The sequence below is a fragment of the Vigna unguiculata genome, chromosome 9 (genome assembly GCF_004118075.2).
Source record: "Vigna unguiculata cultivar IT97K-499-35 chromosome 9, ASM411807v1, whole genome shotgun sequence".
Classification (NCBI taxonomy): Eukaryota; Viridiplantae; Streptophyta; class Magnoliopsida; order Fabales; family Fabaceae; genus Vigna; species Vigna unguiculata.
In genome coordinates, this window is record NC_040287.1 from 39,334,238 (window position 1) to 39,352,272 (window position 18,035).

Below are 18,035 nucleotides of genomic sequence, written 5' to 3' on the forward strand. Positions count from 1 at the left end.
AAAATAAAAGATAAGTAAAATTTTACTTTAATATATTATATTAGGAGAAAAGTCTCTAATTTGATAATTCTTTGGATATAAAAAGGTGGATTATTTGTGATAGTGAGAGAACAAATTTTAAACTCGCATTGTGGCTGTTGATCAGCCATACTTAAAATTAAGGTGTAAATTTTTTTGGAAATTTTCACAAAACTTTTTGAAAGAGACTGAGGTTGATCAGAACTCCCAGCCAACAATTTGTTTTTATTCAACAACAATATTAATTTTGTTTATAAGCACCATTGATGTTACATGGTACAAAGATTATTCTAGTAAGAAAACATAATGCATATTATTAGTAAGAAAAAAACATGATAAAGTTTTAAAAAACGGGTAAATTTAAGAAATAGGTTGTGGCCTCCCAGATTATATCCGTGGACAATATTTCAACAATAAATTTAATACTAATTACCATTTTCCCTGTACAAAAGGCTGAAAAGTTAATTACTAAGGTGGTAAAAAGTATTAAATAAATATATTTAATAAATTCAATTAGTAAAATTCTATGTAAAATTGATAATTTAAAAAAAAAAAACCCTATAGTTTATGATACATACGAATAAAATCAATTAATAAGCAATTAACTTCATATATGATAGAGGTGGATGTTTGGTTCATTGAAGAAAATGACATTATCATTTTTTTTCAACTAATTTTGGATTTATACGAGTCTTGTCCAATTCTCAATTATTTTGTTTATCTTAATAATATATGAACAGTAATTTATATATCAAATTCAAGGTTTATAATCATTAAAATTTATAGTTGAATCAATTTAGAGACAAAAACGTTAAATTTATATTTCAAGGACGTCTTATTAATATTAAAGTAATTTTTAAATTTGTAATCAAAGTGACGATTCTCCGCAGACTTTCCATTTAGTGTTATTTTAAACAAGTATTATTTGATTTTTTAACTCAGCTTAGCTGTATTATAAGGGTAATTTTAATATTACTTTTCATTAATTACTATTGAATTAATAAATCTGTTTTAAATTAATTTTATTGTTATCTATGTTTTCCTACGACTAACTTCATATTACATATCTTCTGTGAATTTTGTAAGTTAGTTATCATGTTTTACTTATGATATAGAAATATGATATATGCATCAAATACCATGCGTATTTAATACACTGATATATCTATTTTAAAAATAATAAAATACGTGATATGTGATCTATATATGTTGAAAAAATGTGTATAAATTTTAAAAAATATGATAAATATATACTACCGTGTGTCTAAATTAAAATTAAATATATCAAACGTTTTCATCATAAAATTTTATAAATTATTCATCATAAAAATATTACCGGTTTATATATTAGATACTTCATTGATAAGTATCAGTAAAATATTCTGAAATATCTAATATGGATATGTGTGAAATACGGATATTAAACACAAATTAAAATAAGAAGAGTGTGGATTTTTGGTTTTGGAAAGATGAAGAATGTAAATATACTGTTAAATTTGGGTATTCAAAAATATAAAAAAAAATTTAGTACGAAAAACTCTAGTTTGTATAGTATGTTATGGACCGTAAAGGTAGCTCCCTCTGCACAATTCTTGGCTTGGAGGGTAATCATAATGAGATGCCTACAAAGATAAATCTTAGGAGGAGATGAGTATAATTAAGTGATGTTTTCTGTGTATTATGTGGGCTATAAGAGAAGACTAATATACACTTATTCATCACTTGCAATATAACAAAAAAGATTTGGAACATGTTTAACAGGTGCGTGGAAGTGAGAACGGTGCATTATAATCAACAATTTGATTTATTGATCCTTAATAGTAAAGAAAATCAATTATGGAGGGGGTGTATGAGTTTCAATTACAAGGAACATATGAGATCATGGGAACAAAATTATGTTTAGGCAAGAAAAAGTAGATGTAGAAGAAATATTTACTTTAACACAATTAAATGTTTGAGTTTTGATGAAAAATAAAATTGGTAACACTAATTTTTCTTATTCAATTTGGATTCTTTACCTAATTCAGTGCATTCATTTTGTTACTTACAAATATAACCACAATCAGAAATAAATGACTGGATAAGGAAGCAATAAATGTGTATAAAGTATTTTGTCCCTTCTCAAGACAACCTAACCATGTCAGACTTTTAGCCTAGTATTTTTTCTGTCTATGCAGGACATCAAAGAAAAATTTTGTCTCATACAACCCTTAACAGATAATCTGGAAATACCAACAAGATCAAATATAGAACAAATGTAGAAAGACTGAACAATATATTATAAATTTATTAGAGTACCCTTAATTACAAAGTCAAACTTTGGACTTGATATTTATAATAGATAAATATTTTTGTATTAAGGAAACATAGCCTAAAAAACTCAGTATTTCTTTTTTATACAAATACATATATTATTTTTTGCTAATAAAGAAAGAACACGAGTTAAAATATCGTGAATAATAATATGTAACTATTTCGAAATACGTTTTCTAGAATAAGATTTTTATGACAAAATACGTGATTTTGTTTATCAATGTATTAGGAACAACTTTGTTTAATTGCACAACAATGAGTTTTAGTAAAAACATTTTTGTTAATGAAAAAATAAAGAAGAAGAAGGAAAATGTAGATATTGCAACTGGGTTTACACATTAAACATATAGTCAACACAATTTAATTGATTGAAAGTATCATATAATTTTGTAATAAATTATAGAATGGTTCGATCTATTTCAAAAGTATTCAATTCATGATGAACTGCATGCATATATCGGTTTCTACGTGATAAATGCGAACAACAAGGATTTGATTAAGAAATTATAAAAAAAAAGGTTTTCATTAAAATACAACAACAAATACAACCATTCCTATATATTTTTTAATTCAACATTCTTGTTTTAACCAATCAATGCCATAAAGAGGCCGAATAATAAGACCCTTGTATTTTGCTTCAAGGTCAGCTAATTTCAAAGACACTAACTGAAGATTATAATTTTTTTTTCATAAATTTATAATAATACAATTAAAAAGTTTTAAAAAATACACTTTTTAAAATTTTTCCCTCTTTTAATCACTTACTTAAACATACTAATATAAAAGTATAATTAAAACAAGAGTTTTGGTAACCATAAGTTAAAATAAGATTTATATTTTAAAAAAAATAATAAGAATTGTTTGAAAATATATTAAAGGTTTATATTTACACACATTATTTCAATAATAAGTTTATTTTTTAATTGACATTATTTTTCCTGATTATTGTAATCTTGAAATGTTGATACTTTCCACCCAGTTTATTATTAACATAGACAAATTGGTATCATCCTACAGCAGTGAAGTGAAAACATGTATACTCTCTTTTATACGAATCTATTAATTATTTTAAATCTAAATAAGTTTATTTTAAAAATTAAAAAAATATTATATATATATATATACACGTTATTTTAAGTAAAAAATTTTAAATAACTATAATTAAAAAAAATTATATATATATATATGAATTAAATATATTTTATTATTAAATTATTATAAAAAATATATTTTTAAATAATTTATGGTAGATAACACTATGAAATTGGATATGTGATATATATTATGTTGATATTCTAAAATTTATCAACCATTTATTTATATTTTATATCTGAATTAAACTATTAAATTTTTGTTTGTTATACCTTACAAAAATAATGTAAAACATTTCTTCAATAATTTTATTATAATCTAATATATAACTATTTGTTATACGAAAAACATTTCATATATTTGTTAGATAAATATTTTATACAACTTTATAAAATATAAAAATTAAACATAATTTAGTTTAAAAAACATAACTATTTTTATAATAATTGATAATAAAAGACATATTTAATCTTATACTTTTTTATTATTAAAAAATAAATTAAAAAAATTAAAATTTGAGAAGAATAAAATATATTTTTATTAAAAATGTGAGAAGAATTATTTGTGGATTTCACGTGTTCAATGTAGTCAGAAAGGTAGTTGTCATGACAGCTGGCAATTTCAATAATATGCTCTCCCACCTTGGCTCCCAACTCCCAAGAACCCCACATCTATTGTCTCACATACCCCACAGCCAAACCTCGTCATTACCCAATCCCATAGTCCCACGTCGTGCCCGGTTCTTTTCTTTTTCTCCGGCGCAACCACCACAGTGAAAAAAAAAAAACATTACCTGGTTCAGATCCGAACTTTATCTACAAATTACTTTGCTCTGTCACAAAGTTGCCAATGATTGGGGGTAGAAACCTAATCTTTTGAGATTTAGGTTTAAACATTGCAAACGATAACAATTTAGTACTAATATAAATAAACACACAAGTTAAGAACAAAGATGCGTTTTAGATAGATAGTAGTACTTATCACCATTCAATCTACCTATCCACACTCTGCACTGCTATGTTCTGAGCGCCAAGGCAAAGACAACACTACAAACAGATACACAGATCTAGATGAAAGAGCAGAAAGTGAGCATTTTCTTACGTTAGATTCGATTCGCCGTGGAGCCAATTAAGGCTCTGAGATGCACCATACTTCATTTCGGGTTCCGCTCTTCGGTGGCGAAATTCAGTGGGAGAAGGAGAGATAATTCCTCACTGGAATATATAAACACACACCACTACTATCATTTCAGTTTATCTGTGATTTCAATTCTGCCCCCCACCTACTTGCATTGTCCACAACTGGGTAATGCACTGCCTCTTGAATCTGAAGACCCTAATTAGTATTCTTTCGGCCTCCTAAATTACTACCATTAATACTGAATTTTCAGTTCAAAGTTTGAACATTTTGTGGTCTAACTCTGGTTGTGTTTTTTTCTTTTCAAATTGATGTGGCTCAGGGTGATGATGGCGACAGAGAAGACTGCTGCGACGGTGATGGAGGCGGAAGTGTGTTCGGTGACGTGCTACTGCTGCGGGCTGACGGAGGATTGCACTGCGCATTACATTGACCGCGTGAGGGAGAGGTATCAGGGTCGTTGGATTTGTGGACTGTGTGCTGAAGCAGTGAAGGAAGAGGGTTTGAAGTTGAAAGATGATGATGTTAACACCGATGAAGCACTGAAGCGCCACATGAAGTTCAGATCTTTCACTTCTAGTCCTCCCAAAAAACCCACCCAAGACCTGATTCATGCAATGAAACACCTTCTTTTTCGATCTTTGGATTCTCCGAGGAAGGATGCTTTGACCTGTTCGCCACAAGCCAGTTCCCACACATGTTTTTCAGCCGGATCCTCTAAGGGAGACTCACAGGAGATCATCACCAGTGAGTAGTAACTGCTGACTTGGTGCATGCAGGGAAAAATTTTAGTTACTTGGTTAATTTAGTAATGTTTAATTTTGTATTTCTCTGTCACCTTGTTGCTTAGGTTGAATAATCTGTATGTTCTGTTTCTGTTTTGTGACATTTTTGAACTGAACGGATGATTTGGCAGGAGTTTTCCTCCTTCCTTGACTTCAGTCTAAATGTCATGAATTTTCCTTTCTTTGTTTCTGTCTATCTATGGTTGACCCAGTTTAGACCAAGTATGACACTGTTCTTCAATGTTTAAACTAAGTTGCACAATTTCTGATATTTTCCCTTTTTACTTTTCTTAAATGTTTATGCGACTTTTTATAATGATTTTTCTGTGTTCTGAAGGTCAGATGCCAATAACTACTACCTTTTTCGTTTTACTTTCGAAACAGTTATGTTATGCATCTTCTTCGGACTATTCTAGTATCACCATTAAAAAATGTCAGACTTAGAATATACTAAATTTTAACCATCATTCTTTCTTTTCACTGTTCTGTACTGTCATTGCTTGCCTTTGAGAATTTCCGCGCATTCTCAGTGCTCTAATAGTTACAGCATAGTGGCAGGAACAAATCAATGTTTTTACAAGTTGTGTTTGGTATTGCTAGATTTGGTAAGGCATGATAAATATCTTGAGTGTCGGGTCTCAGGGCACCTCTGCTGGTATGGTCTAATCCATGGGAAAGGGAAATGCAGATTTTTTATTAGGACATGAAAGACGGGTCCTTATGCACAGTGAGTCAATGAGTTTTCAGAAAGAACATTTACTTCATAGGCCCACTACCTGTATTACAGGTCGGAAAATGTTGGAAAGTGCAAGAACTTGCTGAAAAAAATAATCAAACGTTAGAACCCTGCAATGTTTTCTGTACTCTGTTCGTCCCCTTCTTCTGTTCGGCATTGTGCACACGGTAGAATTCGAAAAAGTTGAGATCTTTTAATGTGTTTTTGGAATTGACAAACCCATTTGTTTTGCTTTGTTAGTTTTTGCGGCATCAATAATGGTTTGCCGATGTGGGAACATGCACTATTAATAATGTCTTTGGCTCATTAAGAAAACAATAGAAAATTGCTATCATATTAAAAGTTTTTTGAGTTTTGTTACCCATTTTCTGCATCAATAATGGTCTGCTTTCTTGGGTATATATGTATCTATTAATGATACATTGATCGTAAACAAACAAAAAAGAGATTTATTCTGAATTTAAAATGTACTCCGATAACAATTACAATTATGTACTTTTTAAGAAAACTATACTTTCTTTAAAAATATAAAAATTCTAGATTTACATGTACTCAAGAAGATTTTTATATTAAATTCTTTCACTCATTAAAGCAAAATAAATCACAACCTAAATATTAGGTGTTTATGAATAAAATGGAAAGGGGAAAATATGTGATGGATTTGAATTGCTTACTCTAACTTACTGTATTAACGAATAATTAATATGGCAGATTAATTTTAGAAAATAATTAAATAAAACTAGTTGAGTATATCATTGAAATATATATATATATATATATATATATATATATATATATATATATATATATATAAATGATAATAACTAGTTGAGACTTTAATACAATTATATGATTTATTATAGATGTGTACGTATTTATTTATAATTTTCACAATCATTTATTTAAATAATAATTATAGTGAAATGATCATTCTATTTGTATTATAGATCATATAATTTTGTTAATGATAAAAAAATTGAATATTTATTTATCTTTTAAAATACTGAGCGTTTTACTTGCTTAAAGAATATAACCTATAATTTAGCTGAAAATATTATAAATCACACTTCAAAAATAAACTATCATAATACATTTTTAAAACAAGATACTCTTTGTTATCATTTAAAATGAGATATTATTGTACTTTTATAAGTACTCATAAAAGGTACAAAAATAATTTTACTATTGCACTCCAAGAGTTAAATAATTTTTCCTAAATCTCAATGATTTGAACTTCCATTAGATGGTTATTTTGTGTAGTACAAGGTTGTTTCATTTTATTTATGTACTACGAATTTTGTTTGTTTGAAATTCCACAAATAACCTTGGAACATGGAACACGGAACCCATCTCGGACATATCGTCCAATGAAAATGATGAGATTCAGAACTTAACCTTTTCCTTTGACTGTTAGTATAAGAAACCTGATTAACACAATCATTTATTTCAATTTAAATTTTTAAAAAAATATTTTAAGTAAAAAATAAAAGACAAAAAAAGAAGAAGTGAGAACAAAAAAACTGCCTAGGATTCAAAAAAACATTTGACAGACAGATAAAAAGGATAAGGAGAACAAGACAGCTATTGAGGTCATTTTGGGAATTGGAAGAGTTGTCAAAAAAAAAAAAAACTTTACAAGGAAGCAAGGATCCAAGGCAAGTAGCTGCATTGCATAAGCCTTATTAAATTTGTTGTTGTTGTTTGAATAGTTGAACACTTCATCTTCTTGCAAACCCTTGAATTAAAAAATCGCCGGCGAAGATGATGCACATGACCTTTTACTGGAGCCGGAAGGTCAATCTCCTGATCGATTCCTGGAAGACCCAGGATTGGACCGATTATCTCCTTACCCTTCTTGCATGTCTGGTCGTTTCCGCTTTCTACCAGTTCATTGAGAATCGCAGAATTCGCCTCAAGCTCATCGGTGCCGGAAAGCCCTTCCCGGCGGAGATCCAGACCCCTCTGTTGCAGCGGAAGCTCACCGGAAACGGCGCCAAGTTGGGGGTGAAGGTCGCCGGGGCGTTTCTCTTTGGGCTGAGCTCGGCCATCGGGTATTTGTTGATGTTGTCGGTTATGTCCTTCAACGGAGGGGTCTTCGTTGCCATTGTTGTGGGTCTCGCTGTTGGTTACTTTTTCTTCAGAAACGAGGGTGAAGATTCCATTATTGCTGACACTTCTTGCGCCTGTGCTTAAATTTAGTCACTTTTAAATCTTTCGATCTTCTCTGCTGAATATCGTACTTGTTGTTTATTATTCCCTATTTTAATTTAGCCCTATTGATTATGGATGTGTAATGAATTGTAATTATTGGTAATTGTGATCATGGGAGGTGGGAACCCTGGATTGATTCTAAAGTTTAATATATTTTGTGGCAGCTTTTTATTCCCAGACAAATCGGTTGTGAGAAAAATGATTTCTTGAGTTTTTGTAGTTATATAATTTTTGGTAGAGTTGAAACTATGAAGGAAAGGAATTAGATGAACAAGGCTGAAAAAATGGATTACTTAATCTCGAACAGTTTTTGTCAGGTTCCTTTTTTGTCTGTTGGAAAAAGCTTAAAAATAGGCAGAAGATTCGTTGCATAAGTGGATATGTGGCTATTGCAGTAGCCTTAACTTTAGGTGCCTGTTTTTTTCTTTGGGAATCAGAGATCAAATCCCATGCAAATATCAACACCATAGCACAGGCTAAAACACCTTGGCTTGAATATCTTGTGGTGGGCCAAGAACTACCAATACCAGCGTAAAAACACTACTACTTTATAACGAAGAACCTCTTTATAAAATTAGTTGACAGATTTAAAAACAATTGGACATAAACAAAATTTGTTTTTCATTCTTAACGCGTCGACAGATATGTATGAAGTTGTCGACTAAACAATTGTCGATGTGTTATCCATCTTTTATATGTAGCAAAATCTTGATCTGCTCGCATGTTTGCCTCCATTTCATTGCGTGATTAATAGAGGGATCTTTCTCCTTATGTTTCAGGGATTGAGCATTTCTTTAATTTAAAAACAATACTTTTCTATATTATTGTGTTTTTCTTCATCATCATCATCATCATCATCTGTCATAACATTGTGCAGAAACAGTAGTAAGTAGTAATGCCTGAACAAATACATACACCCCCATTAAATACTTGTTGCATCCATTCAAATCTGAGCATCAGAGTCAGCATTTCTGATAACTTATGTATTATACACATTTCACCTCAAACAAACTCCATACTCTTGTCACTTTAAAGCTCTCTAATTCTGACAGAATCAGACGCTACTAGATAGTTAACTACACTTTGCTTGTTTGTAGACCATGCCTTACTAACTAAAAATGGCAAAAACAAGATTTTCATCAACTATTCCTTCATTTGTTTTGCTATCTACTATATTTTATCTACGTTGCTGTTGCTGATGAGCTGGTGTTAACACAGACCAAGAACTCCTTCATGCCCTTTGACAGTAGCATCTCATTGGCTACTTTCACTCACTGCTACATACACAAATGGTCCTATGATCACATCGTCAAAATCCTGAAGAGACTCTAGTATCTTAACCACATCACTCATAGTTGGCCTTGGATAGGGGTGGTGGCTTAAACATTTATAGGTCAATGCAGCAACCTTCAAAGCTCCTTTCGTAGGAAACTGCCCTTCTAATCTAGGGTCTATGATATGGTGCAGCTTTTTTTGGTCTCTCAAAAGAGGCCTTGCCCATTCCACAAGGCTTCGTTCTCTATTGGGTCGGCACTTATCCACTACCCTTCTTCCTGTAAGCAATTCCAACAAAACCACTCCATAGCTATACACATCACTCTTGGTTGAAAGATGACCTGCGGTCAGACAATCAATTACTCATACGATTCTTGGGAAACAAAAACAAAAATCACTGAGTTTGAAAGATCTTTGAGCCTCAGAAATTAATCAAGTTACCACAAAAGGAAAAGTTAATAACATCTTATCATTATATATAATACCTGACATGATGTACTCAGGGGCAGCATAGCCTCGGGTTCCCATTATGCATGTTGTTGTTACATGTGTGTCTTCCCCTTCAGGACCATCTTTTGCTAGCCCAAGATCTGATAATTTAGCCGTGTAATCCTGGATTTGTAAAGATAAAATAAAGAATTTGTCTTTCAACTATGATTTTTCATACAATTGAAAATTGTTAACTTTCATAATATATTTTTAAAGTTCTAGAAGTTTTTCTGATTAGATAGAGAGCGAATCAACATTAAATTCTAGCATAAAACAAATAATCATATATACTGTAAAAACTTATTGTTGCATACAGGAAGATGGACTAAAAGATTTCTATTCATCCTTCAGAAAAGATATTGAACATACCGAGTCAAGTAAGATATTTGAAGTTTTGAAATCTCTGTATATTACAGGTTTATCTGCTTCGTGAAGGAAAGCCAGACCCTTAGCTGCACCCAATGCAATCTTCATCCTGGTTGACCATGGCAAGGCAGCAGAGTATCCTGCTTGAATTAGAACAAAACTTAGCCTTAGTTTATATATACCACTGAATCAATCAGAATACTCACACAGAGAAAAACCAGTGACTTTCTACTTGATTTCACTCCTTCTTTGATGGGGAAAAGAAAGAGAAAAACACCATTACATACTTCTGAAAAGTTGATTCTCCAAGCTGCCTCTAGCCATGTACTCATACACAAGAAGCCTGTGTTCCTCCTCACAACAGTAGCCAATTAACTTAACAAGATGTGGATGCCTCAGCTGTCCAAGAAATATAATCTCTGCCTATAAAAGAAAACATGTGCCAAGCTAGTGTCAGATATTCTTCAACCATGTTTCATTAGCCAGATTTTATTCATTGGACTAGTATTTTTTAAATTGATTTACGACTATATTAGAATGCGTTGAAGAAAAAAATGCAAACAGACTAACCAGCCACTCCCTATGACCTTGGAAGCCATCCAAGTTGAGTTGTTTCACTGCTACAGACTGAGCCTTCAAACCAGGTCTGAGTTTGTCATCAACAAAACCTTTGTACACGGGTCCGAACCCTCCTTCACCAAGAAGATTACTCCATGAGAAACTATGTGTTGCTTCCCTTAGCTCCTCTAGGGTGAATGTGTAAAGCTTTGGGCCAACAAGGGAAATGGAAAGATCTTCAATGGCCTGAGGGGAGCTAGGAATGCTTATATCCGAAAGGCACAACCTTTGGAAAGAACCTCGTTTCAAAACCTGTTCCTCTGATTCCTGTAAGGAACTTTGAGTCTTGTAACAGTTTAAGATCAACACAATAGACTTCCATGTAATCTTTTTAGAACTCATTTAGAAAAACCAGTATGAGTGTATGTATGTGCAGTACTCTGAACAAAACCACTCCCTCTGCTCTTAAATCTAGGGAATTATAAAGACAACATAGAAAATGACTTAACTGATGATACTAAAAAAATATACGAAGGGTGAGAAATTTATTGCACATACATTCTCCCAAGTCCTAACTACCCTTAGAAAAAAAAAAAAAAAACATAGAAAGATTCCTTGACTTCTAGACCTCTTCCTGAATTGGGATGCCATAATCCCACTTGGCAGAGTAATACTACATGCATGAATGACTTATATTTTATTTGGTGTTACAATATTTTTATGCCATAATTATAATTGTTGTCCTATGTTCAATTGATTAGATGTCAAGAAACTCGACTAATGTTACCCAACACTTCTCCAACCCCTTACAAACATGTATGCAATCTCGATTTTGTCTCTATAGCGATTTAGTCATACACTTATTTTTGTATAGCTGTTGATGAACATTCCAGTGAAGGTCTTAGAATTTGACATAATCTGCCAGGTGCAAAACCAACAATTCCATATTATCAAATCTTTTAGTGCACACTGGACGGTTTTCTTTGTTTATTCAATTGATATATTTCCCAGTTTCTGGTAGGTCACACTTTTCTCTATTGTTGTTGTTAAGATGTCAACTTCAAACATGGCAGCCCGACAATCAGACTCTCCTTTGCAATTTTTAATGTGGTCATAAAGGATAGCTTCCTGACCGAGGATACTAAGAATTTGGTATTCATAGAATCCTAATAAATCCATCAAATACATCTGCTCCTTGGTCTAAGCCTCGGTTTCAGAAATAACGACGAAAAACTTCAAAAGGTTTGAGATATTTTAAAATTCGAAAGGGAAAAATAGACCAAAAGAAAAACAAAAGCATAGGTAGCCTTCACAAAGGTCAAAGAGAAAGGGTGAACCAATCAATCTAACCATTAACCACTTCTATCTCCAGTGGAAAATATGCCAAAACTCTACACAAGTTATTAGGATAATCGTTGCATCATTCTTTGACAATTGAATTGCCCTTTCCAAGTGCTTAAAGACCATAAGTATGACCAAAATAAGAGAGAGGAAAAAGTTATATATATACTTTAATTGTGTAAACTTGTGTTCAGTATGAAAGATACAATAACTTTGAAAACACTCAAGTCAGCAACCAGAGTTCCGGTACATGTTAAACTTCAGATACTGAACATTATGGAGGTCATTATCAGGGTAATGAGTTGTATTAGGGATTGTAGTAGGTAAGTTAAAAAGTTAAAACCAACGTTGGCTCATTCCACAGACTCAACTTCTGCAGAATAAAAGTTCATGTTGCCTTAAATTTTCAAAATATGATTTCTGAAACAAAATTTTCAAAACATATAAATGTGTTCTGGAATGGAATTTTTAAAAAGAATTTTTTGAAACCTTCGTAAAATATATTCCGTATAATGAATTATCCGGAATACCAATTTATGAAATATATTCTGAAAAAACCTTTCCGGAACAAATAAAATATGTTTGGGAAAAATATTTCAAGAATAGGTCTTTTTTTTTTTTTTTTTCTATGCAGCGTTCTTTCTCTCTTTTTCTTCCTTGGGGGCATCGGTGTGGTGGCGGTAACAGTGGTGTATAATGGTGAAGGGTGGGTGTTATGTCTTTTCCTAGAATTGTGGGGTGCAGGAGAAAATAGCCTGCAAACTATATTCTTCTTCTGGCCCAGCCACTATACGGGCTTCTTTGATCTATTTATTAAACAGGTCCATGCTATTCGCACTCCCCTTCTATTACTCTTGCACTCCTCTTTGAGCACGAAAGGGTATAACCTTTTCTTTTCTTATAAAATCATTATTTTAAATGATTGAATATAGAGAGGAAAGTAATGAAAAATTTCTCTATGATTCTAAATTGTAGTTATATGAAAATTCCTTTAAAGTATCTCGAAATTTCTATATTAGACAACCTAAGAACACAAAAAATTATGACGGGAAGGGTTGGATAAAGTAGATAGCAAGTTGCTTAGACAATAGATTATTGTCTTTTGGTGGCAGATGCCTAATAAAGTTTGTTATTTCTGTTTTACTACTATTTTATTTATCTTTCTTCAAAACTTCAAAATGACAAATAGTATTTGTAAAATATTGACAAAAATATAAAAAAGAAATCTTTCTATGAAAATCATATAATCATATACACAAAAAATCTTGTTTTGTTTGGGTCTGATAAGTTTTATGTAGGTCTATATTCTCAACAATTGCAAGTAACATTTAGAAAACAATTGATGCAAGGATTCATGACTACGTGAAGGAATTCACTGAACATACTTGTATGGGATAACCAACATGAACCGTGATAAACATAAGTACTAGAATTGATTCAAAGTGTCTAAGATAATAATGTGGCCAAGTTTAATGTTGGAGAAGCAAGAAGCAACTTGGTTGTAGCAAGGACCTTGGCTAATAAGGAAAAGAAACATCAACATTAAATAAAGTAATGAGAATCTCATAAAAGAATCACCAGCTGATTTAACATTAATGGTAATTAATTATATTTTATATAATTCTTGTTAAATCTTTTAAATTCATGTATGCAATGACGGAGTTTCTAAAGGGCAGGAGGTGGTCATGGCTCCCGTTTTTTATTATTTTTTTATATTATATGTAACTTAAAAAGTTTAAATTTTTTTCAAATTTTTTTAATTATATGCAATTTATATTCAAAATTGGTGGTTATTAAATTAGGTGTTTTTTTGTTTTTTTTATAAAGCATAATATTTAATAATAATGAATAATAAAATATAAAATCAAATATATTAAAAAAAAAATTTATTAAGATATATTTATTTTCTTTTTTATTGTCTTTTTGAGTTTTCTCTCATTCTCACATGTTTTTTTTTTAAGAAAAAACAGTTGGACACACAATCATTATTTTTTCTTTCGTTTGTTTCATTTGTTCTCTTCCATTATTGAAGAAAAAAAAAGGTAATTTCTTAGTCTCACTTGATCATGAAATATTTATTTAATAGTTAGCATATTTTTTAATAGTTAATGTACTATGTGTTGTTTCATAACCAACTTTTAATTGTTGCTTGATTATCATAGATTCTTTATTAGGAACTCTCAATTTTTTATTAAATTGTGCTAACTTATTTTTTTTATTTTAAACTTTTCTTAAGAACTCTAATTTTTTATTACATTGTGATAAATATTGATGAAAAATAAAATAATAGATTCATTTTTAAAAGTGATAAAGGGGAAGCTATTTGTGTAAATAAAAATAAGACAAATTTAACTTATTTACATATCCTGAAAAATAATACTGATGATTATATCATTCAACTATACGAGTCTTTTCTTAATGTTCAATAAATTAAAGGTGAGAAATTTCATATTAATTCTATGAAAATATTTTCATATTTAAGTTGAAAAAAAATAACTGAAAATTTTAGTTCTGATTTAATTATTGATGAGTTCAAAAATTTGAAATAACAATATTTTAGATATGTGTGATTTGTTTTCTAGTTAAAATTATACTAAATTATATATTAATTTATTGTATTAGTAAAAATAATTAAAAATATAAATTTTAAGTATATTATTTTTACTCCAAAAAATTATTGGTCAAGTCATGTATGCATGTTAAATAGGATATTTATGTACATCTATATTATTCAAATCGAGTATATAACCTTTTTCACACTCTAAATATTCTTATATTTATAAAAAATATAAAAAATCGGTACCTATAATAAGGTGTGTGGTGTCAGATTTTTAGTTGATGGGAATTAATTAGCACTCAGTTTTACTTTTGTGAAGTTAAGTGACAGCTCACTACTCCTTTGAAATATTTAATGTGAGTAAGACCTTGTGGAGGACTAAATTGAACAGTTTTAAAAAATACGTTTTTGCTAAAATTTGATCTCATAATAAACGCGCCCACCACAATTTGAATGAGCTATAAATCCGGGTGTTTGGTGAGGGAGTTTCTGGATGGGGTCTTTTCTCACATTCATTCATCTTTCAATAAATAACTTACTACTTATAACATTCACCTTTTTTCTTTTCTTACTTTTCATCACACTTACCTCAAATTCCATGCAAAATAAAAAACCAGTTGAAAATTCATCTTTTATTTATTCCACGCATGCTTGCAATCAGTCTCCGTGATCCAAAAACCATTTTCCCCGTATCATTATAGTTAATTCAAGATTTGGATCGTACATGCATATCAAATATAATTATTGTTAATGATATAATCGCGAAAGTAGTTTACAATAAAGAAACACGCATCGAGAACGACATGTTCTTTTAGTCAATGCGAGCAAGAAGAAAAGCGTCCCATTCGTAAAATTTTCCTCTCTACAGTCCAAAATAACAGCATAATAACTCTCATCTTCTTTTTTCTCTGAACCCTAATATGTTTACCGTCTCATAAATAATAAGCTGAGTCATACATACTCATACACCCACCAGAGAAAAGAAAATAAAGCACAGCACAATCTTTCTCTCACATAATCCAATCCATAAATACTAACTTTTAGTTGCAATCGCCAACCACCAGGTACCAGTTTTCAGTTTAAGATGCTTCCCTCATTTCTGAGCCCCGTCTCCGCCTACGGCCTCTACCTCCGCCGCTGCTTCACGGCCGCGGGGCTCTCCTCGTACACGCTGGACGTCGATCACCAAACCACGGTTCACTTCTGGGCCCCCACCAATCGAACGGCCCAAAAGCCTGCCGTGGTTCTGATCCACGGGTTTGGGCCTGCGGCCATATGGCAGTGGCGCCAACAGGTCCAATTCTTGGCCCCTCACTTCAACGTGTACGTTCCGGACCTGATATTCTTCGGAGGGTCCAGCAGCACATCGAGCGAAAGGAGCGAAACGTTTCAGGCAGCGTCGGTGGGGAAGCTTCTAGATAAACTGAAGGTGGAGAAGTTTCAGGTGGTGGGAACGAGCTATGGCGGCATGGTGGCTTACAATTTGGCGAAGATGTTCGGGGAAGAGAGGGTTGAGAAAGTGGTTATTGCTAGCTCCGGTGTTAACATGAAAAGGAGCAACAACGTGGCTTTGGTGCAGAGGGCTGAATTGGAGAAAATAGAAGACCTCATGTTACCTTCCACACCACAACAACTGCGAAAACTGATGTCGCTCTCCATCAACAAATCTCCGCAATTCCTCCCCCATTTTTTTCTCAACGACTTCTTACATGTAACTTTTCTCTCTCTCTCTCTCTCTCTCTCTCTCTCTCTCTCTCTCTCTTCTCAAACAGTTTTCTTCTGCTTTCCAACCAACAACACCGATCAATCACTGTAACTTAACAATCCACGCCAACCAATCTCATCTCAGTTCAATTCCTATGAAAATAATTTTTTTATATTTACGTTTTGACGCTTTGTAGAAACTATACAGCGATAATCGGAAGGAGAAAAAGGAGCTTCTGAAAGGATTAACGATCGGAAAGGATGATACTACAACACTTTCACCTCTTGAACAAGTAAGCATGGTGTATATTGATATGCTTAGAGTTCACACACCTATATTCGATTGTGATCTATATTAGTTACACTCAGGAGGTTCTCATTGTGTGGGGGGAACAAGACCAAATATTTCCGGTGCAAATGGCGCACGAACTGAAAGAGTATGAATTTTTTGCTTCTTTTACTTCAATTTTTTCTTCTTCTCTTGTTCCAATTTCAATCAGTAGATTGTTAAAAGGTGAGATATTCTGTCTCTGAAGCTAATTGTGGTATTTTAATTAACATATTGCAGGATAATCGGTAAGAAGGCTCGATTGGAGTTGATTAAGGAGGCATCCCATGTGCCTCAAATGGAGAAGCCAAGAGAATTCAACAAAATTCTCCTTAATTTTTTGCAAGCGCATTCTTGAGTAATTTTTTCATTACCACTGCAAAGTACATTAAATCCATGCTTTGTCTACTTCAATTTTAATAATTAATTATACCATTATGTTTTTTCAGACATAATATGGTATTTAATTAAAATATATAAACTAGGATTAAGTTTTATTTTTAACACTTTCTATTATTAACTAAAATACTTTAAAAGCGTTACAATAATTTTTATGTCTATTCACAAATTATTACGCATGGAAATATATTGATTTTTAAAATAATTTCCTTCAAAATCATTAGGACAACTTTTTGGTTACTAATATTTTAATATCTTTATTTTAGATAAAAAAAAAATCTAGTATTTGTACAAACTCATACTTCTCAAGGAGTGTCACGCAGTTATTTGTTCACCTCGTGGCTTCACTACTAAATTATGGAGAGAAACAATCAATCGTGTTAATGAATCATAGATTTAGGCATTTGGAGAAAAAGTTTGGACCGTGCTTCGATGATCGAAATAACTTTTGAGTAATATATCTTGTGTGGTTTTACTCATGGACAATGTTATTTTGACTATTAAATTTTAATAATTTTCTCTTATAACATGAGATGTCATATTCTAAATAATTTTAAAATATAAAAAATGAAAAAATAAAAAATTACTTAAAAGATGTCACTTAAGCTTATAAGAAAAAATTATCAAAAGTTAGTAGTCAAAAAATATTTTCCTTTACTTAATTTTTTTCTTTTAGTTTTAAGTTGACTTTTTTAGATGTTATCACAGTTATAAACTTTATAATGA

The 18,035-nt window shown here is 31.5% G+C and overlaps 4 protein-coding genes across 5 annotated transcripts; 3 read left to right on the plus strand and 1 right to left on the minus strand.

Moving 5' to 3' along the window:
* Positions 1-4,123: 4,123 nt before the first annotated feature.
* On the plus strand, positions 4,124-5,614 carry LOC114164259. 2 transcript variants are annotated; one of them, XM_028048860.1, is made up of 2 exons: positions 4,124-4,765; positions 4,883-5,614. In XM_028048860.1, exon 2 carries the CDS (start codon positions 4,887-4,889, stop codon positions 5,313-5,315), a length of 429 nt encoding a protein of 142 aa, XP_027904661.1. In that variant the 5' UTR covers positions 4,124-4,765; positions 4,883-4,886; the 3' UTR covers positions 5,316-5,614. The 2 variants fall into 2 exon arrangements, with proteins under 2 accessions (XP_027904661.1, XP_027904660.1); XM_028048859.1 differs by having other exon boundaries at positions 4,132-4,728.
* Positions 5,615-7,727: 2,113 nt separating this feature from the next.
* On the plus strand, positions 7,728-8,491 carry LOC114164258 (copper transporter 5.1-like). The gene has a single exon (XM_028048857.1). It carries the CDS (start codon positions 7,843-7,845, stop codon positions 8,272-8,274), a length of 432 nt encoding a protein of 143 aa, XP_027904658.1. The 5' UTR covers positions 7,728-7,842; the 3' UTR covers positions 8,275-8,491.
* Positions 8,492-9,176: 685 nt separating this feature from the next.
* LOC114164257 (serine/threonine-protein kinase RIPK-like) lies at positions 9,177-11,555 on the minus strand. Its single transcript, XM_028048856.1, has 5 exons — positions 10,993-11,555; positions 10,710-10,845; positions 10,426-10,562; positions 10,053-10,179; positions 9,177-9,908 (listed from the first exon to the last, which is right to left on the minus strand). The coding sequence occupies exons 1-5, from the start codon at positions 11,380-11,382 to the stop codon at positions 9,547-9,549; spliced, it is 1,152 nt and encodes a 383-aa protein (XP_027904657.1). The 5' UTR covers positions 11,383-11,555; the 3' UTR covers positions 9,177-9,546.
* A 4,206-nt stretch (positions 11,556-15,761) lies between these two features.
* LOC114162513 (pimeloyl-[acyl-carrier protein] methyl ester esterase-like) lies at positions 15,762-17,383 on the plus strand. Its single transcript, XM_028046431.1, has 4 exons — positions 15,762-16,589; positions 16,780-16,875; positions 16,952-17,019; positions 17,151-17,383. The coding sequence occupies exons 1-4, from the start codon at positions 15,963-15,965 to the stop codon at positions 17,266-17,268; spliced, it is 909 nt and encodes a 302-aa protein (XP_027902232.1). The 5' UTR covers positions 15,762-15,962; the 3' UTR covers positions 17,269-17,383.
* Positions 17,384-18,035: the final 652 nt, after the last annotated feature.

Coding starts and splice junctions, on each gene's coding strand:
- LOC114164258 (XM_028048857.1), top strand. CDS start 7,843: ATGATGCACATGACCTTTTACTGGAGCCGGAAGGTCAATCTCCTGATC.
- LOC114164259 (XM_028048860.1), top strand. CDS start 4,887: ATGATGGCGACAGAGAAGACTGCTGCGACGGTGATGGAGGCGGAAGTG.
- LOC114164257 (XM_028048856.1), bottom strand. CDS start 11,382: ATGAGTTCTAAAAAGATTACATGGAAGTCTATTGTGTTGATCTTAAAC. Junction 10,180..10,425: donor CAAATATCTTACTTGACTCG/GTATGTTCAATA, acceptor TTACAAATCCAG/GATTACACGGCTAAATTATC. Junction 9,909..10,052: donor CCCTGAGTACATCATGTCAG/GTATTATATATA, acceptor GTCTGACCGCAG/GTCATCTTTCAACCAAGAGT.
- LOC114162513 (XM_028046431.1), top strand. CDS start 15,963: ATGCTTCCCTCATTTCTGAGCCCCGTCTCCGCCTACGGCCTCTACCTC. Junction 16,876..16,951: donor CACTTTCACCTCTTGAACAA/GTAAGCATGGTG, acceptor AGTTACACTCAG/GAGGTTCTCATTGTGTGGGG. Junction 17,020..17,150: donor ATGGCGCACGAACTGAAAGA/GTATGAATTTTT, acceptor AACATATTGCAG/GATAATCGGTAAGAAGGCTC.